This window comes from Bos javanicus, chromosome 29 (assembly GCF_032452875.1).
Source record: "Bos javanicus breed banteng chromosome 29, ARS-OSU_banteng_1.0, whole genome shotgun sequence".
NCBI classification, from domain to species: Eukaryota; Metazoa; Chordata; class Mammalia; order Artiodactyla; family Bovidae; genus Bos; species Bos javanicus.
In genome coordinates this window covers 5,542,458-5,569,325 of record NC_083896.1, presented here as the reverse complement: position 1 = coordinate 5,569,325, position 26,868 = coordinate 5,542,458, and the positions used below count along the sequence as shown (strand labels likewise).

Here is a 26,868-nt window from a genome sequence, read left to right as displayed (position 1 = left end):
GTCTCTGAGGTTTTCCTCATTTCTTTTAATTCTCCTTTTTTCCCCTCTCTGCTTAATTAATGATGATCAAACACAAAGAGCAAATATTAAAAGCAGTAAGAGAAAAGCAACAAATAACACACAAGGGGATTCCCATAAGGATAACAGGTGACCTTTCAATAGAAATTCTTCAGGCCAGAAGGGAATGGCAGGATGTACTTAAAGTGATGAAAGAGAAAACCCTACAACCCAGATTACTATACCCAGTAAGGATCTCATTCAAATATGAAGGAAAAATGAAAAGCTTTATGAACAAGCAAAAGCTGAGAGAATTCAGCACCACCAAACAAGCTCTTCAACAAATGGTAAAGGATCTTCTCTAGATAGGAAGCACAGGAAAAGTTTATAAACTTGAACCCAAAACCACAAAGTAAATGGCAATGGGATCATACTTATCTATAATTACCTTAGATGTAAATAGGTTGAATGCCCCAAGCAAAAGACAAAGACTGGCTGAATACATACAAAATTAAGACCCCTATATATGCTCTGTACAAGAGACCCACCTCAAAATAAGGGACACATACAGACTGAAAGTGAAAGGCTGGAAAAAGATATTTCACACAAATGGAAACCAAAATACAGCAGGAGTAGCAATACTCATGGAGAAGGCAATGGCACCCCAATCCAGTACTCTTACCTGGAAAATGCCATGGATGGAGGAACCTGGTAGGCTGCAGACCATGGGGTCGCTAAGAGTGGGAAACAATTGAGTGACTTCACTTTCACTTTTCACTTTCACACATTGGAGAAGGAAATGGCAACCCACTCCAGTGTTCTTGCCTGGAGAATCCCAGGGATGGCGGAGCCTGGTGGGCTGCCATCTATGGGGTTGCACAGAGTTGGACACGACTGAAGCGACTTAGCAGCAGCAGCAGCAATACTCATATCAGATAAAATAGACTTTAAAGTAAACGCCATGAAAAGAGACAAGGAAAGACAGTACATAATGATCAAAGGATCAACCCAAGAAGAAGACATAACAATTATAAATATATATGCACCCAACATAGGAGCACTGTAATATGTAAGGCAAATGCTAACAAGTATGAAAGAGGAAATTATCAATAACACAATAATAGTGGTAGACTGGAGCTATCCCACGTTGAAGGTTGTTGGGAAACGTAGTGCAAAATAGCCGTAAAAGGAGAAAGTCCTTGGGAAAATGGTGAAGGGCCAGAAGTACGCAGCTTTGCACTACGGACAGAAAGACATCTCCTGCCTTTGGTTATGCTCGGCGCCAAGAGTTAATAATAAATAGGGATGTTACTTGTGAGAGCGGGTGGTGGGAGAAGCCCATGAGTCGTTTAGAGCACACTGTCCTTGAAATGTTTCTACTGATTATGTGTTAACTCCGTATGCGCTCTGCTGGCTGCATACTTTAAGCTCTGTTCCTGCTTCTATAAAAAAGCTTGACTGCGGAAATAAACTTGTCAGTCCTTGCAAGAGACTGTCCAAGTGTCCTTCTTTCAGGTTCGACGCTTCCAAATCCCAGGGAGAAAAACCCCAACAAGTGGCACCCAAACAGGGACTTGAGAGAAAGGCTGAACAAAGCGACGAGCCCCTGCAGAAAGAGGTAAGCAGGATGGGACAACATAGCAGTAAAATTCCTTTCATTTCTATAATGCATCATTTTTTGAAACAAAATGGTATTAATGTTTCAAGAGATCAGTTGAATGACTGCTATCATATACTAGTGGAACATAATCCATGGTTCCTGGAGGAGGGGACTCTTGATCTTGATGTATGGAAAAGGGTTAAGAATAATGTGATGTGAGCATATGGGCAAGGAGTTCGCATTCCTTCTCAATGGTGGGTTATCTGGTCACTCATACGGGCTGTCATAGAACAAATTGAAGGACATAATGTTGATTTGGAGGTAGAGACTGTTCAGTCTTTGCATGAATACGAGCTTGATGAACAAGACATGCAAGGTGCTTTGAACAGCAAGAACGTCATGCTCAATCAAACACAAACCCTGGAAAAACAACTTGAGGATGTATCTATTAAGGATGTGCCAAAACCAAAACCGCTTACGGCGGAAGTCATTTTGTTCAGTGGACAGCCCAAATCTGAGGCTTTTCCTTCTGCTCCATCTGTAACTGCAGTCGCTAACCTTGCTTGTAGTAACCGCTTCACTCCTCCTCGGGAGATGCCTACTTGTGCTTTCACTTTCCCAATACAATTTGATCAACCCGTCCAGGGTCAAAATTCTTGGGATGTTATAGATTTTAGCATGTTGTCTAATTTTAAGAAAGCATGTACTCTGTGTGGACCTACTTCTCCTTACTGTAGAGAATTTCTCAGCGGATGGGCTGACCATTGGATGCCATATGATTTTTTTCAAGTAGCAAAGATGGTTTTAAATCCTCAACAATTACTGCAGTGGCAAATGTGGGGTGGTGATGAGGCCTGACAGCTGATGACTGACCAGCAATCTCGTGGTAACCCTGCCAATTTAACCTATGATATACTGACTGGAACAGGGACTATGGCCGATGTAATGGCACAATTAGCTAATGTTACCCTTGAGATGTTACATTTCATTAAAGAAACTGCCTGCAGGGCATGGGCAAAGGTTGATAGCGCTAACTCTGATGGTTCATTTGTTAAGATTATTCAAGGACATGAGGAGGAATATTCTCAATTTATAGGAAAATTAAAGGATGCAGTTGAAATATCTATTAAGGATGTGACTTTACAAAATATTATTTTAAAACAACTTGCTTTTGAAAATGCTAATGAGGAATGTCGATCTGTGCTCAGACCTATTCAAGAGACTGGCTATCTTATGGAATATTTGAAAGCATGTAGGGACATCGGATCTATGTCCCATAGAGCAAAATTGGCAGCATTGGAAACCTTTAATGTACAAAAGGCTGCTAATACCAAATGTTTTAACTGTGGGAAGCCAGGCCATATGAAAAAACAATGTCGCCTGCCAACACAGGCCAGAAAAAATAATACTACTTCTAATAGGAAGAGACCCCCAGGAGTATGTCCAAGATGTAAAAGGGGGTTTCATTGGCTGAATGAATGTCATTCTAAATTTGATAAGGATAGAAACACTTTGAACCCCAGTGCACAGCAAAAACAACAGGGAAACTGATAAAGGGACCATCCTCTAGTCCCACTACAAAAGGAGGACCTAGCATTATGACGCTACAAGCAGCTACATCTAAGAGTGCTTGCATTGATATACCTAGTCCTTATGATATGGAACTAATAGAATTATACAACCCCCACAAAATTCCCACTGGACATTATGGCCCGATTCCACCCGGGACAGTGGGACTGATTTTGGGACACAGTAGCTGCACAATGAGAGGTTTAATGGTTTTGACCACTGTTGTGGATGAAGATTATGAAGGGGAAATACATGTTATGGTAAATGTTGTGAAAACGGGAAATGCATACTTATAAAAAAGGGAACGTTTTGCACAGTTATTACTTTTGCCATATGTTAAACCAATGAAGGCGTCTGATAAAGTTCGGCAGGGAGGCTTTGGCAGTACCAACCTTACTGCTGCACTATCCACCTTATTAAAAGAACATCAGAAACCCATGCTTACTTTACGCATACGGGGAAAGAATTTCACAGGCAAGTTAGATACTGGAGCTGACATTTCAATCATTAGAGCTGCAGAGTGGTCCCTCAATTGGAGTAAGGTTGTGGCTCCTTCTAGACTATTAGGAGTCGGTGAAGCTGATGCCACACAAACTTTTGTCAGTGCATCCTATTTACAAGTGTATGGCCCTGATCAAATTGTAGCTTATCTTAAACCACATATTACTAATGTCCCTATCAATTTATGGGGATGGGATTTTCTTGAACAAACGAAAGCCACAATTTCTTTAAATGAACCTTTTTAATGGGGGCCATTGAGTTAACAACGCTGCCCCTCGAATGGGAATCTGATACCCCAGTATGGACACCTCAATGGCCCCTAACTAAAGAAAAATTGGCAGCTCTTATGCAATTAATGAACAATTACAAAAAGCTCATATAGAACCTTCATTTTCCCTGTGGAATTCCCCTGTTTTTGTAATAAAAAAAGAAGTCAGGAAAATGGCGAATGTTGAAAGATTTAAGAAATGTTAATAATACCATGTCACCTATGGGGCCCTTACAGCCCGGATTGCCTTCCCCTTCTATGGTACCAAAAGGATGGTCTGTAGTTATTATTGACTTACAAGACTGCTTTTTTACTCTACCTTTGCACCCTAAAGATAGAAAACGTTTTGCCTTTTCAGTTCCTTCTATAAATCACATGGCTCCTGTTAAAAGATTCCAGTGGAAGGTGTTACCTCAGGGGATGATGAACTCCCCTACCATTTGCCAATATCTCATATCTGTTTTATTACAACCCATTAGAGACAAGTATCCTACTGCATTTATAATTCATTGTATGGATGATATACTTCTCTCTATGGAATCTGAACTCTGTTTACAACAGTTATATAATGAAGTTACTATTACTCTTCAAAATCATGGCCTGCTTGTTGCATCAGATAAAATTCAGTGGAAAGCACCCTTTAATTATTTAGGACATGTTATGGAAGAATCTAAAATCAAACCTCAAAAAACTCAAATTTCTGTGCAATCTCTATGCACGCTGAATGATTTTCAAAAATTGCTAGGAGATATCAATTGGCTGCGGCCATCTGTCGGCATCCCCACCTATGCCTTACAAAGTCTATTTAAAATTTTAGAGGGGTCCCCCGACCCTAATAGCCCTAGGCAGCTAACAAAAGAGGCCAAAGAAGAACTGGCCTTAATGGAGAAACGCATTCAACAATCTTTCAACTCGGCTAGATTATGATCAACCAGTTTCTTTATATATATTCCCCACAGAACATTTGCCCACAGCAATTATAGCTCAACATAGCCCAATACAATGGGTATATTTACACACTAAACAGTCTAAAAAATTGTATCATTTATTGAGAAAATAGGGCACTTAATTGTGTCAGGAAGAGGCCGTGTACAAACTTTGACTGGATTTGATCCATATGCAATACACGTTCCCTTGACAAGAAAGGAATTGCAAATTGCCTTATAGTATAACCTGACCATGCAAATGGCATTAAGTGATTTTCAGAATGTTATCTCATTTCATCTGCCGAAAGGAAAATTTTGGGACTTTCTACAATGTACTAAATTCATTGTAATGAATATCATTCATCCCAGCCTATTATCAATGCACCCACCTATTTCATTGATGGCAACAAGAAAGGCATAGCTGGGATTGTCGGCCCTGATATCAAAGAGAAATTACCCACTACCTATTCTTCAGTACAGAGTTGAATTGTATGCTTTATATGCTCTTTTGTCGCTTCAACCATTATCCTTCAACATATATACTCATTCCAAATACCTTGCTTCCCTTTTTCCTGATTTTGTTACCGCCTTTTTATACAACCTAGATGAAGAATTATGTACTCTCTTTTCACAGACTCAAGCTTTAATTCGTTCACGTACAGAACCTTTGTTTATTGCACGTATACACGCTCATTCAGGTTTACCTGGCCCTCTGGTCGCAGGAAATGATGCTGTTGATAGGCTCATAGCTCCCATTTTTACATCTGCCAATGATGAACATGCTAATCTTCATACCAGTGCTAACAGATTGCACTCTAAATACCATATTCCTCTCACGGAAGCGTGGCATGTTATTAAAACCTGTGATGTCTGTGCCCCTCTGCACGTGCATACTATGATTTCAGGAGTTAATCCCTGAGGGCAACAGCCTAACTCCCTTTGGCAATCTGATTTCACTCACTGCTCCTTAGGAAAGTTTTCTTTGCTTCTTGTCTCAGTTGATACATTTTCAGGCTTTATCTGGGCAGAAACTGTCTCTTCAGAATTCAGAAAACACAATATTTCTGCACTCTTACTCACCTTTCCTGTTATGGGGATTCCTTTTGTCTTGAAAACCGACAATGGACCTGCATTCACCTCGCATTCGTTTCATTCATTTTTATCAGAATGGAACGTCACACACATTAGAGGAATACCCTATAATCCTCAGGGGCAAGCCATTATCGAAAGAGCCCATCGCACCCTAAAAACTCATTTACTAAAACAGAAAGGGGGAATATGGAAGAGGAGGTACACTTCTTATCCTATGAACCCTCAATTACTATTATCTTTAACTCTTTATTCCCTAAATTTTTTAAACTTAACAAAAAATAATTCTGACACTCGTGCATATAGACATTTTGCAGAAGACCAAAACAGCAAATTAGAAATCAATACACCAATATGGTATAAGCAGTTTAATCAGTGGCTTCCAGGAATCCTAGACAAGGGTTATGGTCTTGTCATTGCAGATGGAGAGGAAATCTGGGTTCCCCTTCGCCATGTCCGTTGCCGAGAGGGACCCCAAGACCGGACTCCCTTGGGAAGTGATGAAGTTGACACAAAGGGTCTCATCAATGACCCTGGAGGAGCCAATGAGGAAACGCCATCGTCTGAATCCTTACCCTACATGGGCTCAAGTGAAAAACATGACTCGTCAGGCTGAGCAGACACTGAAGAGCACTGGAACTCCTATGACTCCAGATAAGCTGTTTCTGACAATGTTATCTGTTCTTTCCTGTTCCTCTGGGGTAAGTGCAGAGTATGTTTATTGGGCATACATACCCAACCCACCACTTCTGTCCATAATGGATTGGGTAGATAAAGCCCCTATGATCTTTACTAATGATAGCATGCATTTCCCAAGTCCCTGGTCGACAAAGCGACCAATCCATGAAGAAGATGAGGGAAAGCCAATCAATATTTCCATGGGATTCAAAACCTGTTTTGGATCTCATCCCCTTTGCATGACTATCTTCCCGCAGTGGTGGGCACACTCTGCTAACAATGGGACTGCTTCACATCTGGGAATGTTTGCCGTGGCATCTTTCTTACTTGATGGTTCCGAGCGACATTATCCAGGCCAGATAGCCAACTATTTGAACTCGTTTTTTCAACCAGAGGAACCTACATGTCATACTGTATCTTGGAGAAGAAAACAGGAGATACAACTGTTACATTGGTCTGATTGTCGAAGCCAATTTGGGAAAGTTTCTATAATTCAGCAAAATCATACCAATCATGCATTTATATTTGTTGACTGGGGACCTCACGGTTTGTTTGTAAACTGTTCTGAAGAGCAGGAGGAACATCATAATTGCTCCTGGTTTAATAGATCAAACATTGGAGGCTTTCATAAATCCAAGACAAGTTTCTGGACTGATAAGGACATACTGCTGAATTGGTATAACGGGGGCTTATCACCCCCACGACCCAGGATTGTCATCCCCATTGTGGGGCCGGAGCAGTGGCACATTTGGAAAATTCCAGCAGCTTTAGAGCACTTCGCTAGTGTTTTGGGGACTGTGGGTGTGTTTCATCCTTCTAATTACACCTTCCTATATAATAGTACTGGCTATATTCAATCATGTGTTCACCTTCCATACTTGTTTATTGTAGGGCATTTTGATATTGACTTATCAGCCAAGATTGTCAATTGTACTGCATGTGCGTTGTATACCTGCCTTAATCACACCATTTCATATCACAATGCTAGCATTGCACTAGTTAAACAAAGATCTGAGTTATGGCTTCCCATAAACTTAACTGAGCCTTGGACTGATTCTATATTTCTTTCTGTACTGTTAAAAACTGGGTTTAGGCGATCTAAGCGCATCCTTGGGTGGATTATTGCAGGCATCTTAAGCCTTATCTCCATTGTGACTGTAGGAACTTTGTCTGGTATGGCTTTACATAATTCTATACAAAATCATGATTTTATCAGTGCTTGGCACAAAGACTCTCATGATCTGTGGACTCGACAAGCTCAAATAGATCAGCAATTACAAACACGAATTAATGAGTTACAAACTGTGGTTATCTTCTTAGGAGATCAAATGCAGCAACTGACTTTCCGAACACCTATGGGCTGTCACTGAAATTTTACTTCTTTTTGTCTGACTAACATGCCCTATAATAGCACTGAATATCCTTGGAATAAGGTTAAGGCACATTTGCAGGATCTCACAAGTAACTCAAGTTTAGACATTTATTTGTTGAAACAACAAGTTGCTAATTTTCAAATTAGGGTACCTAGGGAATTGTATAGTACTCAATTCTATGATACTTTAACCAAAACCCTATCGTCTCTAGACCCTAGAGCTTGGCTTCCAGGAAGCAATATTTTCATATATGTATTCATCACCCTGCTCTTTTTGTCCTTGATTATAGGATACAGAAGTCTCTACTCAAGACTCCATGCTTCCCACAATGGAGTCCAACTAGCCGCCGCTGTGCTTAATTTAAAAATAAAAGGAGGATATGTTGGGAAATGTAGTGCAAAATAGCCATAAAAGGAGAAAGTCCTTGGGAAAATGGTGAAGGGCCAGAAGTACGCGGCCTTGCACTATGGACAGAAAGACACCTCCTCCCTTTGGTTATGCTCAGGGCCAAGAGTTAATAATAAATAAGGATGTTACTTGTGAGAGCGGGTGGTGGGAGAAGCCCATGAGTCATTTAGAGCACACTGTCCTTGAAATGTTTCTACTGATTATGTGTTAACTCCGTATGTGCTCTGCTGGCTGCATACTTTAAGCTCTTTGTTCCTGCTTCTATAAAAAAGCTTGACTGTGGAAATAAACTTGTCAGTCCTTGCAAGAGACTGTCCAAGTGTCCTTCTTTCAGGTTCGTCGCTTCCAAGTCCCGGGGAGAAAAACCCCAACAAAGGTCAGGAAGAGTGGTGGTGAGGAGATACCCCTCGTCCAAGGTAAGGAGCAGTGGCTGCGCTTTGCTGGAGCAGCCATGAAGAGATAACCCACGCCCAATGTAAGAGAAACCCAAGTAAGACGGTAGGTGTTGCAAGAGGGCATCAGAGGACAGACACACTGAAACCATACTTATAGAAAACTAGTCAATCTAATCACACTAGGACCACAGCCTTTTCTAACTCAGTGAAACTAAGACATGCCCTTGGGGCAAACCAAGACGGGCGGGTCATGGTGGAGAGATCTGATAGAATGTGGTCCACTGGAGAAGGGAATGGCAAACCACTTCAGTATTCTTGCCTTGAGAACCCCATCAACAGTATGAAAAGGCAAAATGATAAGATACTGAAAGAGGAACTCCCCAGGTCAGTAGGTGCCCGATATGCTACTGGAGATCAGTGGAGAAATAACTCCAGAAAGAATGAAGGGGTGGAGCCAAAGCAAACACAATACCCAGCTGTGGATGTGACTGGTGATAGAAGCAAGGTCCGATGCTGTAAAGAGCAATATTGCATAGGAACCTGGAATGTCAGGTCCATGAATCAAGGCAAATTGGAAGTGGTCAAACAAGAGATGGCAAGAGTGAATGTCGACATCCTAGGAATCAGCAAACTCAAATAGACTGAAATGGGTGAATTTAACTCAGATGACCATTATATCTACTACTGCAGGCAGGAATCCCTCAGAAGAAATGGAGTAGCCATCATGGTCAACAAAAGAGTCTGAAATGCAGTACTTGGATGCAATCTCAAAAATCGACAGAATGATCTCTGTTCGTTTCCAAGGTAAACCATTCAATATCACAGTAATCCAAGTCTATGCCCCAACCAGTAACACTGAAGAAGCTGAAGTTGAACGGTTCTATAAAGACCTACAAGACCTTTTAGAACTAACACCCAAAAAAGACGTCCTTTTCATTATAGGGGACTGGAATGCAAACGTAGGAAGTCAAGAAACACCTGGAGTAACAGGCAAATTTGGCCTTGGAATACGGAATGAAGCAGGGCAAACACTAATAGAGTTTTACCAAGAAAATGCACGGGTCATAACAAACACCCTCTTCCAACAACACAAGAGAAGACTCTACACATGGACATCACCAGATGGTCAACACCGAAATCAGATTGATTATATTCTTTGCAGCCAAAGATGGAGAAGATCTATACAGTCAACAAAAACAAGACCGGGAGCTGACTGTGGCTCTGATCATGAACTCCTTATTGCCAAATTCAGACTGAAATTGAAGAAAGTAAGGAAAACCACTAGACCATTCAGGTATGACCTAAATCAAATTCCTTATAATTATACAGTGGAAGTGAGAAATAGATTTGAGGGACTAGATCTGATAGATAGAGTGCCTGATGAACCATGGAATGAGATTCCTGACATTGTTCAGGAGACAGGGATCAAGACCATCCCCATGAAAAAGAAATGCAAAAAAGCAAAATGGCTGTCTGGGAGGCCTTACAAATAGCTGTGAAAGAAGAGAAGTAAAAAGCAAAGGAGAAAAGGAAAGATATAAGCATCTGAATGCAGAGTTCCAAAGAATAGCAAGAAGAGATAAGAAAGCCTTCTTCAGTGAGCAATGCAAAGAAATAAAGGAAAACAACAGAATGGGAAAGACTAGAGATCTCTTGAAGAAAATCAGAGATAACAAGGGAACATTTCATGCAAAGATGGGCTCGATAAAGGACAGAAATGGTATTGACCTAACAGAAGCAGAAGATATTAAGAAGAGGTGGCAAGAATACACAGAAGAACTGTACAAAAAAGATCTTCAAGACCCAGATAATCACGATGGTGTGATCACTGACCTAGAGCCAGACATTCTGGAATATGAAGTCAAGTGGGCCTTAGAAAGCATCACTATGAACAAAGCTAGTGGAGGTAATGGAATTCCAGTGGATCTATCTCAAATTCTGAAAGATGATGCTGTGAAAGTGCTGCACTCAATATGCCAGCAAATTTGGAAAACTCTACAGTGGCCACAGAACGGAAAAGGTCAGTTTTCATTCCAATCCCAAAGAAAGGCAATGCCAAAGAATGCTCAAACTACCGCACAATTGCACTCATCTCGCATGCTAGTAAAGTACTGCTCAAAATTCTCCAAGCCAGGTTTCAGCAATATGTAAACCGTGAACTTCCTGATGTTCAAGCTGGTTTTAGAAAAGGCAGAGGAACCAGAGATCAAATTGCCAACATCTGCTGGATCATGGAAAAAGCAAGAAAGTTCCAGAAAAACGTCTATCTCTGCTTTATTGACTATGCCAACGCCTTTGACTGTGTGGATCACAATAAACTGTGAGAAATTCTGAAAGAGATGGGAATACCAAACCACCTGACCTGCTCCTTGAGAAATCTGTATGCAGGTCAGGAAGCAACAGTTAGGACTGGACATGGAACAACAGACTGGTTCCAAATAGGAAAAGGAGTATGTCAAGGCTGTATATTGTCACTCTGCTTATTTGACTTCTATGCAGAGTACATCATGAGAAACGCTGGACTGGAAGAAACACAAGCTGGAAGCAAGATTGCCGGGAGAAATATCAAGAACCTCAGATATGCAGATGACACCACCCTTATGGCAGAAAGTGAAGAGGAACTAAAAAGCCTCTTGATGAAACTAAAAGTGGAGAGTGAAAAAGTTGGCTTAAAGCTCAACCTCCATAGATACCACAAAAGAGAAGAGGGAGCATCAAGCAGAACTGAGAGGAAAAGCAGAACCTGCTGTGGAGATTCAGATGGATGTTCCCCCATTACACTTCCACCATCACATCAGGCTTCCTCCCAATACACACACTGAACTTGTGACATGAAAAGCAATGCTATTTTACAGAAAAGCAATCATATTGTACAGTTTTTTTAAACCGATATTTTACAGAAACTCAGTTATGTAAATTCTTCCAGAATTTTCCTTCATTAGAGAAATAAGCCATGAAGATCTTTCATATTAGTACATGCAGATTTTTATACTTTTCATCTTCTATATAGTATTACATTGTGTGAGTTTAACAGGTCATACAGAAATTCCATTCTTGAAATGCTGATCTTTAAAAGTTTAGGAAATTTTTGCATCTTATTGTGAAATAATTGTAGAACTGTAGAAAAATTGAACAAAAATGACACAAAAGAGATTTATCAAATACCCCTTCACCCAGATTATTATTCTCCTGAAATTATCAGTCTCTTAAGTTGTATTTGTCAAAGCAACTATTATCTCTAAATTTTTTAATTCCAAAATTTATTTATGTTGCAATTGTTTTTTACAATATTTTCTTTTTCCTTTTCCAGGAACCCATCCAGGAATGTCTATTGTGCCCATTCTCATGTCTGTTCTGGTTTGCGACAGCTTTTTTCTTGATTTTCATAACCTTTACCATCTTCAAACATACTGTCCAGGTCTTTTGTAAAATGACCCTCTATGGTGGGTTTTCTTATAATTAGACTGGGTTTGTGTTTTTGAGGTCCATATAGTCAAAGCTACGGTTTTTCCTGGTGGCTCAGGTGGTAAAGAATCTGCCTACAATGCAGGAGACCCAGGTTCTATCCCGGGGTTGGGAAGATCCCCCAGAGAAGGAAATCGCAACCTAATTCAATATTCTTGCCAGCAAAATCCCATGGACAGAGGAGCCTGGGAGCTACAGTTCATGGGTCATAAAGAGTCAGACACAACTGAGCAATTAACACTTTGAGAGATGTGTTTTCCATAGTCATGTAAAGATGTGAGAGTTGGACAGTAAAGAAGGCTGAGAGTTGAAGGATCGGTGCTTTCAAATTGTGGTGCTGGAAAATACTCTTGAAAGTCCCTTGGACAATCAATCCTAAAGGAAATCAACCTTGAATATTCATTGGAAGGACTGAGGCTGAAGCTGAGGCTCCAATACTTAGGCCACTTGATGCGAGGCATGGACTCGTTGGAAAAGACTCTGGTGCTGGGAAAGACTAAGGGCAGGAGGAGAAGGGAGCAACAGACAACAAAATGGTTGGATTGCATCACCAACTCAATGGACATGAGTCTGAGCAAACTTTGCTGAAGTCTCCAGAGTTGCAAAAAGTTGGACACAACTTAGCCACTGAACAACAGCAATTGTTTTAGAGAGGAACAGCACAAAGATGCATCATTCTTCTTACTGCATCCAATCAGAAGTATCTGGTATCAACCTGACATAACTGTTGATGTTAAACATGATTGCTTGGTTAAGATAGTATTTGGAAGATCTCTCACCTGTAAAGTGAAAATTATCTTTTATTATTCTGTTCTATGAAATAAAACAAAGTCACTAAATCTTGTCTATTCTTTTTAAAAAGGTAGATTATGCTTTGGTTTCTGAGGGTTGATGTTGTTGTTCAGTCACTAAGTTATGGCAGAATTTTTGCTATGCCATGAAATGTAGTGCACCAGGCTCCTCTCTCTGCCACTGTGTCCCAGAGTTTACTGAAACTGATGTCCACTGAGTTTGTGATGCTATCTCACTGTCCCATCTTCTACCACCTACTTCTCTGTTTCTCTTCAATCTTGCCTAGAATCAAGATTTTTCCCATGAATTGGCTCTTTGCATCAGGTGGCCAAGATATTAAAGCTTCAGCAACAGTCCTTCCAATGAATATTCAGGGTTGATTTACTTTAGGATTGAGTGTCTTGATCTCCTTGAAGTTCCAGGAACTCTCAAGAGTCTTCACCAACATCACAATTTGAAAGCATCAATTTTTTCAGTGCTCAGCCAATGTGAGCATTATGGACCAACTCCCACATCTGTACAAGACTACTGGAAAAACCATAGCTTTTGCTATTTGAACCTTTGTCAGCAAGATGATGTCTCTGCTTTTTAATACACTGTCTAGGTTTGTCATACCTTTTCTTCCAAGAAGCAAGCATCTTTTAATTTCACAGTGGCAGTCATTGTCCACAGTGATTTTTGAGTTCAAGAAAAAAAAATCTGTCAGTACTTCCACTTTCTTTCCTTGGATATTAGCCATTAAGTGATGGGATTGGACGCTATGATTTTAGGATTTTTAATGTTAAGTTTCAAGTCAACTTATTCATTCTCCTTTTTTACTCTCATCAAGACTCTTTAGTTCCTTTTCACTTTCTGCCATTAGAATGATATCATCTTCATATCTGAGGTTGTTGATATTTCTCCCAGCAATCTTGATTCCAGCTTGTGATTCATCCACCCTGGCATTTTGCCTGATGCTCTCTGCATATAAGGGCTTCCCCAGTGCCTCAGCGATAAAGAACCTGCCCTCAATGCAGAAGATGTAGGAGATATAGGTTCCATCTCTGGGTAGGAAAGATCCCCTGGAGGAGGACATGGAAATAAGCTCCAGTATTCTTGCCTGGAGAATCCCATGGACAGAGGAGCCTGGTAGGCTTCAGTCCACAGTGTCGCAAAGAGTCAGACACAACTGTAGTAACTGAGTGTGTGCGTGCGCACACACACACACACACACACACACACACATACTCCATATAAGTTAAATGAGCAAGGTGACAAAATACAGCCTTATCATATTCCTTTCCCAATTTGGAAGTGGTTCCTTTTTCCCTGTCTGGTTCTAACTGTTCCTTTTGATGCACATACAGGTTTCTCAGGAGACAGGTAAGGTGGTCCAGTACTCCTATGTCTTAAGAATTTCCTACAATTTGTTGTAATCCACACAGTCCAAGTTTTAGTGTAGTCAGTGAAGCAGAAATAGATGGTTTTCTGGAATTCCTTTGCAGAATTTGATCCAACAAATGTTGGCAATTGGATTTCTTGTTCCTCTGCCTTTTTGAAATCCATCTTGTACATCTGAAAGTTTTCAGTGCATGTACTGCTGAAGCCTAGCATGAAGGATTTTGAGCATAACCTTGCTAGCATGTGAAATGAGGACAATTGTAGGGTAGTTTGGACATTCTTTAGCATGTCCTTTTTTGAGATTGGATTGAAAAGTGACATTTTCCAGTTCTGTGGCCTCTACTGAGCTTTCCAAATTTGCTGACATATTGAGTGCAACAGTTAAATGGTATCATCTTTTAGGAATTAACTTGTTCAACTGGAATTCTATCACCTCCACTAGCTTTATTTGCAGTAATGCTTCCTAAGACCCACTTGACTTCATATTCCAGGATGTCTGGCTCTAGGTTGATGACCACACTATCGTGGTTATTCAGGTCATTACGAACCTTCTTGTACAGTTATTCTGTGTATTCTTGCCACGTCTTCTTAATCCCTTGTGTTTCTGTTCAGTCCTTACCATTTCTGTCCTTTATCATTCCCATCATTGTAAGAAATATTCCCTTCATATCTCCAATTTTCTAGAAGAGATCTCTAGTTTTTCCCATTCTATGGTTTACCTTTATTTTTTACATTGTTCATTTACAAAGGCCTTCTTATCTCTCTTTGCTATTTTCTGGAACTCTGCATTCGGTTGGGTATATCTTTCCTTTTCTCCTTTGCCTTTAATTATTCTTCTTTCCTCAGCTATTTCTAAAACCTTCTCAGACATCCACTTTGCCTTCTTGCGTTTCCTTTTTATTGGGATGGTTTTGGTCACTGCCAGCTGTACAGTGTTATGAACCTCCATCCATAGTTCTTCAGGCATTCTCGCTACCAAATTTAATGCATTGAATTTATGCATGACCTCCACTGAATAAAGGTTTTGATTTAGGTCATACTTGAAGAGCCTAGTGGTTTCCCCTACTTTCTTCAATTTAAGTCTGAATTTTGTAATAAGAACTCACAGTCTGAGCCACAATCAACTCCAGGTCTTGTTTTTACTGACTGTATAGAGCTTCTTCACTTTGGGCTGTAAAAAACATAATCAATGTGATTTTGGTATTGACCATCTGGTGATGTCCATGTGTAGAGTCATCTCTTGGGTTGTTGGAAAGGGTGTTTGCTTTGACAAGTGTGTTCTTTTGAAAAATGTCTATTAGCCTTTGCCCTGCTTCATTTGCAATATGAGGCCAAACTTGAATGATATTCTGGGTTTTTCTTGACTTTCTACTTTTGCATTTCATGTTGTATAATGTAAAGGACATCTTTTTTTGGTGTTAGTTCTAGAAGGTGCTGTAGGTATTCATAGAACAAATAAACTTCATTTCTTCCATATCAGTGGTTGGAGCACAGATTTGGATATTTGTGGTACTGAATCATTCACCTTGGAAACAAACTGACATCATTTTATCATTTTTGAGATTCCACCCAAGTACTGCATTTCAGACTCTTGTTGACTATGAGAACTATTCCATTTCTTCTAAGGGATTTTTACCCAAAGTAATAGATATAATTGTCATCTAGAATTAGAAATATAGTTCATTAAATGGAGATATTAAATTCATACAGTGTTGTTCATTTATTGTCCAAACAACTATAAATTCAGCATATGACTTTTTAGTGAAGATTTGATTGTGATAATTGGATTAAGTAGGTTTCAAAAGTTTGACTTCAATCATTGGCATCTTACAGTGTTTTCAACAGTGCAAAATCTAATCATGTGCACCTATATCTATTTGCAGGGCCCATAACACTATCACTTGGAGGAAATGGGCGTGGTCTTCAGAGAATTTATAAAGCATCTCTTGAAGATGCAAACTCCTTCTTCTCCAGAGTCTAATAGATGTCTGGACTGAAGTAGGTTGCACTGTGGAGACTTTGGAAACTTTCTGCCAGGAGGAGGTGAGCACCTAAGCTGAACTGAATTTAACAAAGTTACTTAAGGAACAGGAGTAGAACATTTCATCAACTGTATCCAAAGGTGAGTTCTATCAAGGTACAATGAAATTCTGCTATGTTCACTTCAAAATGAAACTTTCAGTGACTGTGAACAGAAAGGTAATTTTTTTTATCAGAAATATCTATAAGTGAATGCTGCATCAAGCATTTATTTCATGTGGGATTTTTAAACTAGTAACTTATTTTACCAATACTATGTTAAGAAGTGAAAGAAAGTGAAAGTCACTCAGTCATGTCTGACTCTTTGTGACCCCATGGACTCTGTCTCTTTTTTTGACCAGGCCTATATTCTCACCCTTGGAAAGAAGTCACCTCTCCTATTCAATTTCTTATAGACAGGGAAGAAAACAGGAATCATAGTTAAAGTAAATATTTGGTCACAGAGTATGATAACTGAAAGTATATATTCATGCCCACTTTCTCTCATCCAAATGCTTTTCATTACCTCTTTACTTGTATGGGTCTCATCCAAGAAAACAAGTTGTTTTTTTTTTTAAGTTTTTTAAATGACTTAAAATTTTAAAATAACTGTTAATAAGTTAGTTTTAATATATTTCTATTTATAATATTAAGCTATTTCATCATTATTTCATGACCATATGTTATTATATGTTTTTATGTCTTAAAAGAGTTTTCTAGAGACATGAATATTTATAAAACACACGTGTGTGTGCTTAGCCCCTCAACTGTCTGACTCTTTGTGAACCCATGGACTGTAGTCTGCCAGGCTCCTCTGTCTATGGGATTTTCCAGGCTAGAATACAGGAATGGGTTGTCATTCCCTTCTCCAGAGGATCTTCCCAACCCAGGGAAATAAAACATATAATACTCCTAAAATGTTCAACATAATGTCTACAATTCATAGATGAATATGAATTAATGGATTAAATTAATCAGAAAATCTTCTTGAGATGGTCACATTTGCTATCATTTTAAAGTCCTCACTTTTCAGTCCATAAGTGAAAAGTGTTCAAAATAGATCCAATCAACTGGTAAAGATTCCAAAGAAGTGGAATGGGCAAAAAGGGAAATATAAGAAAATAAAGAATCTGATGTTTTTCTATTAACCAAATGTCTGGAATTTCTATTGTAGAGAGGAAATCCTTGTATATAATAAAACATATTTCTTTGGTTTATTAAATAATTGATTATTTTTTTACTGATTATTGTTAGCTGGGAATATTCACCAGTTCAAACTATGACAGGCTCTGGTGGTTTAAATTGACTCCAGGAAAAATTGTTTTCCTGAACGAGCAATGACACATTTTTTTTTTCTCTTGTAAGGAGTAGTTTTGTTATTTAAGTTATAAGCAAACACTGACCTGTTTACAGTTTTTCCTATTTCTGTATTTAGCATTTAGAAACATGGATTCAGACACACTGGAAACTTTCCAGAATGAACTCACCTACTCCATCTGCATGAACTACTTCCTGGACCCCGTCACCATAGACTGTGGGCACAGCTTCTGCTGTCCCTGTCTGAGCCTTTGCTGGGAAGAAGACTGGATTCCAAAGAGCTGCCCTGAGTGCAGGAAAATATCAGCAAAGCCCCATTTCACAACGAATATTGTCCTCAAGAGCCTGGCTTCCCTTGCCAGAAAGGCCAGAGCTGACCACGACCACAGTTCTGAGGAACAGATCTGTGTGACACACCAGGAAGCCAAAGGCCTCTTCTGTGAGGCTGAACAGACCCTGCTTTGTGGGCCCTGCTCTGAATGCCCCGAGCATGGAGCTCACAGCCACAGTTGGATACAAAGGGCTGCTGCGGAATCCCAGGTAGGTGATGCCTCTAGAGCAGTTTGGGATCTAGAGGCTCCTAAGTCAGAGAAGAAGACGAGGATGCTATGATGGTGATGGGATGGAGATAGTGGAGGTGGGATTTTTCAGTGTGGATCCTCACATATAATGTGTCCTTTCAGTGTTGTTGCCCAATTGTCCGCACGTTGAAACGCAGCATCCCGGGGTGGGTGGCGCCAGGGACACAGGTTTCTGATGGGAGCTTGATGCTTTCCTAATAAAGCTATATAAATATGAGTCTCAATTTCTTAGGACATGTATTTGAGTATCTGTAATGTTTCCCCAATTCTCTAGCATACACTTCTGTCACTCTAATATTCAAGCGTTAGATGCAGATTAGTGTGGGAAAATCTGACCACAGCATTCTAACTCAAGGTTTCTGTGTAACCAACAGCTGTCTTTGATCATGAATAGGTGGATGAAATTTTCATTTTCATCTTCTATGTCACTAAATCCCATGGATATTTTGCAGGAGAAATTCCTGAAAAGAATGGGCTTCTTCAGGAAAATAAGAAAAGAAATGGACACCATTCTGAATCAGGAAGCTTAAAAAACTTGGTCATTTAAGGTAAGAAGAAAAAGTTACTATTTATTTGTATAGATATTGATATACTTCTGGCTTTTAGACCTGTTTACATTCTCATTAAAGGATATTAATCTCTTCCCTTGAAAAGGTGTGGTTTCAAATGACCTATCAGTTATCACAATGAAACAGGCCAATACATGCTAGTTCAAGGAATGCTAGTACGTGGGAAAACCTCGGCATGAAAAGTGTTCCTAGGCCAAATGTTGAGGATTTGGTTAAAACTTCTCAGAAATGAAGTATAATACAACACTGCACTCAATGTTACTCTCAAGTAGAGAAGAGGAATAGAGTAGTACCTAAGGGGAAAAGAGGGCATATTTTAAAAACTGTACAAAATTAGACTTACCTCATTAAAGAATATTTAGAAAAATCATGGCAAGGAACAAGCAGAAAACAAGATCCACATTAGAGAGGAAATAATTGATGGAGTAAGGACCCTGAAGAATCCTCCTGAGGGCAGAATTTCAGACCCTTCAGATGGCTTGATTCAAACAGGGAAAAACTAGAATTCAGAGAAATCATGGATAGAAAGATATGTGAGGCAAACAGTTTGTCAAGAAATTTCTTGATGACATCTAGGAAATGTTATTTGATTTTTTTTTTTAATGTAAACATAAGCAATGCTTTGAATCCTCTATCCCCTCAGAAATATGTGGCCTTAAGGAAGATGATGATTAAATTTGAATATTAGAGGATGCATCCGTTGCTTCAGGGGGAGGAGAAACTGCATCTGGAGGCCCTGAAGAAAGAAGCCAAGGATATTTGTCTACAACTCAAGGACAGTGTGTTCAGAATGGCTCAGTACAGAGAAAGTCTGAGAGAAATGTATGGAGAGCTGACTGGGATGTGCCACAAGCTGGACACGGAGCTGCTCCAGGTGAGAAAGGAATGTCCAGTCTCAGAGAGAGAAAAACACTCTTCTAGATGAGCAGCTGTGACACTGAAATATTACCTGCATATACTGTTACTCTCAGCTAGGGTATGATGCCAGTAGACTCCTATCATTATATTTGTCTAATCACTTATTTCACTGTATCCTGGTAATCTTTGAAAGATTTTTGCCCATTTCCTAGCTAAAATATGACTATATTTTTCAGTGTGATCAGGAGTACTATCCAGACCAATGATCCAAAATCAGAAAAATTCTGTGACCAGGTGAAAGTTAATATTCTTGGAGTAAATCTCAATATGTGTTCCCCTAAATCTTTGTCACTCTCCATTATCCCAAATTTTCTGGAGACATTGAAGTTTTGCCTGTTCTCTAGGCAAGATTTTTAGAACAGTCATCAATTTCACTCTAATTTGTTTTATATGGTTCCCTGTTTTGACTCAATTGTTTTGTTAAATGGTGAGCTCCGTCCTTTGGAATAGCCCTGGCAATTAGTAATAATGGAATCCTAGGTGTTGCTGCATCATTACACACTCTTCTGACCTCCTTCCTTCCTTAATGTGCCCCAAGGGAGCCCCTCATGTTTTAGCTTAGGGTGAGTTATTAAGATGTCTTCTGAGTATGCCTTAGAAGAGAATTAGCAAAACAATCTTATAGAACAAAGAATAGAGAAGAAATAGAGAAGTAGCAAAACAATATTATTGAGTGAAGGGATGGAAATCTCATGACCGTTTTTTTTTTTTTTTCCCCTCGTTGCAGGCCTTGGGAAACATATTGCAAACGTGAGTATATACTAATGCTTTTTGAATTCTAGAACGGTTGTTCTCTTTTTTAATAAACTGGATGCACAGTCATTCCTTAGTATTGTTGCAGGAAAGGGGACCCCTTCCAGGGCCTTAAAGCAGGCTCTTGTCTAACACTTGGAAATGAATTATCCAAGGAGACACATGTGCTGACAAAGCAAGAGATTTTTTTAGGAAGGGCGCCGAGGCAGAGAGCAGGAGGGAAAGGGAACCCAGGAGGACTGCTCTGTCACCTGGCTTTCAGCCTCAGGGTTTATGGTGATGGAACTCATTTCCGGGTTGTCTTTGGCCAGTCATTCTGACTCAGAGTCCTTCCTGGTGGTGCACACGCTGTTCAGCCAAGATGGATGCCAGAGAGAAGGATTCTGGGGGGTGGTCGGACTTGTGGTGTCTCCTTTTGAACTTTCCCAAACTCTTCTGGTTGGTGGTGGCTTATTAGTTCTATGTTCCTTACCAGGGCCTCCTGTCATAAAACAACTCATGCAAATGGTTAGTATGGTGCCTGGCCAGGGTGGGCAGTTTCAGTCAGCATGCTTCCCCTAACAGCAGCATGGGAGATTGTTTTCAGGTCCTCCCCAGTATCTAAATTCCAGGATGCAGGATTCCTTATACAAAATGCCATAGTATTTGCAGTTAACTTACAAGCATGCTCCAGTACATTTTGTCATCTATAGACAATTTATAACAACTAACATATACAATGTAAGTTAAATGCAATGTAAATAGGTCCTTGGCCTGTGGAATATTCAATATTACTTTCTGGAATTTTTTCTCAGTGTTTTCCATCCAGAACCAGGGATAAGGTTGTGAAAATGGATAGATTGGGAATTTCATATTGACATGTACACATTGCTAAGTTGCTTCAGTCATGTCCGACTCTGTGCGACCTCATAGATGGCCTCCCACCAGGCTCCCCCATTCCTGGGATTCTCCAGGCAAGAACACTGGAGTGGGTTGTCATTTCCTTCAATGCATGAAAGTCAAAAGTGAAAGTGAAGTCGCTCAGTCATGTATGACGCTTAGCAACCTCATGGACTGCAGCCTACGAGGCTCTTCCTTCCATGGGATTTTCTAGGCAAGATTATTGGAGTGGAGTGAGGTGCCATTGCCTTCTCCATATGTAGTACACACTACTACATTTAATATATACTTTAAATAGCTTTGTCCCAGAAGTACTTCTTATAAAATACATAAATAAATGCATAAATAAACAACCCAGAATTTACAGATTTAATCCTTGTATAATTCTATAGGAGTAGAACCTTCATATATAGATGACCAATATTGTCTTTTTGGTTATTTTCTATTTTATTTCAGAAGAATTTGAATCCTTGGCCTCTAAAGTTTTCTTTTTCATTTGGCTGAAATCAGTATATCTGAAAACATTCTGGCATTCTGGGCTATGTTTTACCCACTCACTCCATCCTCTCCAGCCTCACCACAATAAAACTTTAGAAGGAATTTTCTAATATCTCATAGAGGAAATACTACCCCAGTGAGTTGGAAGGTAAAAATGGCCCGAAAGAGGCAAATTCCCTAAGAATAATAAGAGGAATTGTGCTTTCATTCTGAGGAGTAGTAGTGACTCAGTCTTTCATCATTGCAAGCTCCCTTGTAGGCAGGACCTCAGAGTGGCTTTGCTCTGCCCACTGAGAAGTTAAGACCTTTTGGACTAAGGTAACCAGATTGGAAGGACTGATGCTAAGGCTGAAACTCCAATACTTTGGCCACCTCATGCGAAGAGTTCACTCATTGGAAAAGACTCTGATGCTGGGAGGGATTGGGGGCAGGAGGAGAAGGGGATGACAGAGGATGAGATGGCTGGATGGCATCGCCAACTTGATGGACATGAGTTTGGGTGAACTCCGGGAGTTGGTGATGGACAGGGAGGCCTGGTGTGCTGCAAATCATGGGGTCGCAAAGAGTCAGACATGACTGAGCGACTGAACTGACTGACTGACTTAACCAGGTTGCAATTAGAGACCCTAGCTGACCTGACAAGAGCTAACAGGTCTGGTTCAATGACCTCTTCCCTGTAGACACTGAATATATCCTTGATGACAACTTGCTGACTGAAATCTCTTGCTGACTGAACTTTTTCTCTCTGTACAATGCCCAGGATCTTTGTATTACATGAGATGGAATAGAGGAAGGGAATGAGGTTCAGTGAGTTGAAAACTGGACTAATGTCTGAGAACAATGAGGAAGTTGAAATTTGATATAATTTATATTTAGGAAAAGATATGGTAAAATTTTTATATTCCCAACTGTGTAGAATATTTTATATATACAATTCACCTCAAATTGGAGAATTCTAACAAAATGTCCTGGGTTAAAAACTACTTTCTTTTAATGGTCACATGATTACACTTTGGCCTTGAAATGTAACGGGTGTCATTTGTTACAGGACTGACTTGGCAGAGATGCAGAAGCCTCAGCCCATGAACCCAGAGCTCACTTGTTGGCCTGTCTCTGGAATTCTGGACATGCTTAACAACTTCAGAGGTAAGGGTCAGCCCTTTGGTGATCAGAACTGCATTTCTTTAGAGCTTCCTAGGAAGGTGATTTGTATTGTTATTTTTCTGAAATAATGGTAGTACATAACTTCCTAGAGTTGTTACATCTTCTCTGTCTCTGTAGTTGGATTGCAAAGATCAAAGGTGGACTTTCCAACCTGTAGTTTAATGAAAATTCAAAGTCATATACACATGTTTAGTTACATTTGACATAGACAAAGCAAAAGGGAGCAAGCTAGTTGCTCATGTGGTTCCAAAGAGACAGAATATTTAGGTTTCAGAGTAGTCATCAATATTGTGTTTATTCAGGTTATTTCACTTTTGGAAGGTTAAATGTGGCATTGCTGGATTTTAATGTGTTCTGCATTTCATGTGCATTTTTTATCCATTGTACAAAGAACATTTATTGTCCCTAAAATCAGGAGGCAGTGACACAAAACAACACAAAACGCACAAAACGACAAGTGGCCTAGGTAGAAGAACTGCAATGCTATTAGATAAACCTCAAAACAATCAAAAGGCAAGGAATATGTGAACAAAGTTAGCCAGACACCCTTTCAGAAGCTTTCAAGCTGTTCATTTATGGATTTCTATCAAATGTCATGACCTTTGGAGATATCTTTGCTTTGGGTTTCCTTGGAGAAGGGAAAAGGGAAAAAAAAAAAACACACACACACACACACAACTCACTAGGTAGGGAACTCTACCTTCTGCCTCTCAGAGACCTGGAAATCCCACTTGCTAACCTGATTTCTGCTCTTTCTGCAGTGGATAACATTCTGAGTCAGACAACGACCATTCACCATGCGATCCTCGATGATGCAAGTGTGATGTTCAGAGATAACGACCACGGTGCATCCAGGGTTGTGGAGGGTGTTGTGTCCTGGGAAGCTCAGGCCTTTTCCCCTGGGAGGCATTACTGGGAGGTCTTTGTGACTCAGTCCTCCAGCTGGATTCTGGGGGTCAGTAAGGACATCTTGGTAAGCGATACTAACTTCAATATTTATTCTGAAGAAGCATTTGTTCTATTTTCTAAGAAGATGAATGACCATTATATTCTCTTCACCGATTCCCTACCCTTAGTTCAGTTTGTGAAAAGGCCCCTGAGTAGCATTGGTGTGTTCCTGGATTATGACAATGGAGCTGTGAGCTGCTATGATGCTTTCAGGAGTTCCTTCATATATAGTTTCCTTCCTTCCTCCCTCTCCTCCCCTCTGAAGCCTTTCCTTTGCCTTGGATCTCTGTGCATGTCAGGTTCTGTGACCATTTATTTTTCCTTCTCCTCTGAGGAAATCAGAAGCAGAAGATATTAAGAAGAGGTGCTAAGAATACACAGGAAAACTGTATAAAAAAGATCTTCACGACCAGGATAATCACGATGGTATGATCACTCACCTAGAGCCAGACATCTTGGGATGTGAAGTCAAGTGGGCCTTAGCATCACTATGAACAAAGCTAGTGGAGATGATGGAATTCCAGTTGAACTATTTCAAATCCTAAAAGATGATGCTGTGAAAGTGCTGCACTCAACATGCCAGCAAATTTGGAAAACTCAGCAGTGGCCACAGGACTGGAAAAGTCAGTTTTCATTCCAATCCCCAAAAAAAGGCAATGCCAAAGAATGCTCAAACTATCACATAATTGCACTCATCTCACACGTTAGTAAAGTAATGCTCAAAATTCTCCAATCCAGGCTTCAGCAATATGTGAACTTCCAGATGTTCAAGCTGGTTTTAGAAAAGGCAGAGGAACCAGAGATCATATTGCCAACATCCACTGGATCGTGGAAAAAGCAAGAGAGTTCCAAAAAAAACATCTATTTCTGTTTTATTGACTATGCCAAAGGCTTTGACTGTGTGGATCACAATAAACTGTGGAAAATTCTGAAACAGATGGGAACACCAGACCACCTGACCTGCCTCTTGAGAAACCTGTATGCAGGTCAGGAAGCAACAGTTAGAACTGGACATGGAACAACAGACTGATTCCAAATAGGAAAAGGAGTATGTCAAGGCTGTATATTGTCACTCTGCTTATTTGACTTCTATGCAGAGTACATCATGAGAAACGCTGGACTGGAAGAAACACAAGCTGGAAGCAAGATTGCCGGGAGAAATATCAATAACCTCAGATATGCAGATGACACCACTCTTATGGCAGTAAGTGAAGAGGAACTAAAAAGCCTCTTGATGAAAGTGAAAGTGGAGAGTGAAAAAGTTGGCTTAAAGCTCAACATTCAAAAAACAAAGATCATGGCATCTGGTCCCATCACTTCATGGGAAATAGATGGGGAAACAGTGGAAACAGTGTCAGACTTTATTTTTGGGGGCTCCAAAGTCACTGCAGATGGTGACTGCAGGCATGGAATTAGAAGATGCTTACTCCTTGAAACAAAAGTTATGACCAACCTGGATAGCATATTCAAAAGCAGAGACATTACTTTGCCAACAAGGATCCACCTAGTCAGTGCTATGCTTTTTCCTAAGGTCATGTGTGGATGTGAGAGTTGGACTGTGAAGAAAGCTGAGCACTGAAGAATTGATGCTTTTGAACTGTGGTTTTGGAGAAGACTCTTGAGAGTCCCTTGGACTGCAAGGACATCCAACTTGTCTATTCTGAAGGAGATCAGCCCTGGGATTTCTTTGGAAGGAATGATGCTAAAGCTGAAACTCCAGTACTTTGGCCACCTCATGCGAAGAGTTGACTCATTGGAAAGGACTCTGATGCTGGGAGGGGTTGAAGGCAGGAGGAGAAGGGGACGACAGAGGATGAGATGGCTGGATGATATCACCAACTTGATGGACATGAGTTTGAGTGAACTCCAGGAGATGGTGATGGATGGGCAGGCCTGGCATGCTATGATTCATGGCGTCACAAAGAGTTGGACACAACTGAGTGACTGAACTGAACTGAACTGAATGGCAATATGTTTATAAAATGGCATGATCATGTTGAATGTATAAGTTTGTTAATTAAATTTTCTTTTAATAAAAATTTATTATGGAGTATTTCATAGAATACAACCAATTGCTTTTCTTTTTAAAATAATGTAATACGTTTTTTAAATTTAATTTTTATTTTTAAACTTTATAAGTTGTATTAGTTTTGCCAAATATGAAAACGAACACGCCACAGGTATACATGTGTTCCCCATCCTGAACCCTCCTCCCTCCCCATACCATCCCTCTGGGTCGTCCAAGCGCACTAGCCCCAAGCATCCAGTATCGTGCATCAAACCTGGACTGGCATCTCGTTTCATACATGATATTATACACGTTTCAGTGCCATTCTCCCAAAACTTCCCACCCTCTCCCTCTGCAACAGAGTCCATAAAACTGTTCTATACATCAGTGTCTCTTATGCTGTCTCGTACACAGGGTTATTGTTACCATCTTTCTAAATTCCATATATATGTGTTAGTATACTGTATTGGTGTTTTTCTTTCTGGCTTACTTCACTCTGTATAATAGGCTCCAGTTTCATCCACCTCATTAGAACTGATTCAAATGTATTCTTTTTAATGGCTGAGTAATACTCCATTGTTTATACATACCATAGCTTTCTTATCCATTCATCTGCTGATGGACATCTAGGTTGCTTCCATGTCCTGGCTATTATAAACAGTGCTGTGATGAACATTGGGGTACACGTGTCTCTTTCCCTTCTGGTTTCCTCAGTGTGTATGCCCAGCAGTGGGGTTGCTGGATCATAAGGCAGTTCTATTTCCAGTTTTTTA

At 40.1% G+C, this 26,868-nt stretch overlaps 1 protein-coding gene across 2 annotated transcripts; it reads left to right on the top strand.

Annotated features, from left to right (window-relative positions):
• Nucleotides 1-1,191: 1,191 nt before the first annotated feature.
• Nucleotides 1,192-25,154, top strand: LOC133241009 (tripartite motif-containing protein 64C-like). Of its 2 annotated transcripts, XM_061406003.1 has the most exons (9): nucleotides 1,192-1,615; nucleotides 6,373-8,825; nucleotides 12,115-16,563; nucleotides 17,896-18,317; nucleotides 18,811-18,906; nucleotides 19,571-19,801; nucleotides 20,573-20,595; nucleotides 23,024-23,121; nucleotides 23,901-25,154. In XM_061406003.1, the coding sequence occupies exons 6-9, from the start codon at nucleotides 19,619-19,621 to the stop codon at nucleotides 24,443-24,445; spliced, it is 849 nt and encodes a 282-aa protein (XP_061261987.1). In that variant the 5' UTR covers nucleotides 1,192-1,615; nucleotides 6,373-8,825; nucleotides 12,115-16,563; nucleotides 17,896-18,317; nucleotides 18,811-18,906; nucleotides 19,571-19,618; the 3' UTR covers nucleotides 24,446-25,154. The 2 variants fall into 2 exon arrangements, with proteins under 2 accessions (XP_061261987.1, XP_061261986.1); XM_061406002.1 differs by lacking the exons at nucleotides 12,115-16,563; nucleotides 17,896-18,317; nucleotides 18,811-18,906; ... (2 more) ...; nucleotides 23,024-23,121; nucleotides 23,901-25,154 and having other exon boundaries at nucleotides 6,373-8,716.
• Nucleotides 25,155-26,868: the final 1,714 nt, after the last annotated feature.

Coding starts and splice junctions, on each gene's coding strand:
- LOC133241009 (XM_061406002.1), top strand. CDS start 6,373: ATGGAGAGGAAATCTGGGTTCCCCTTCGCCATGTCCGTTGCCGAGAGG.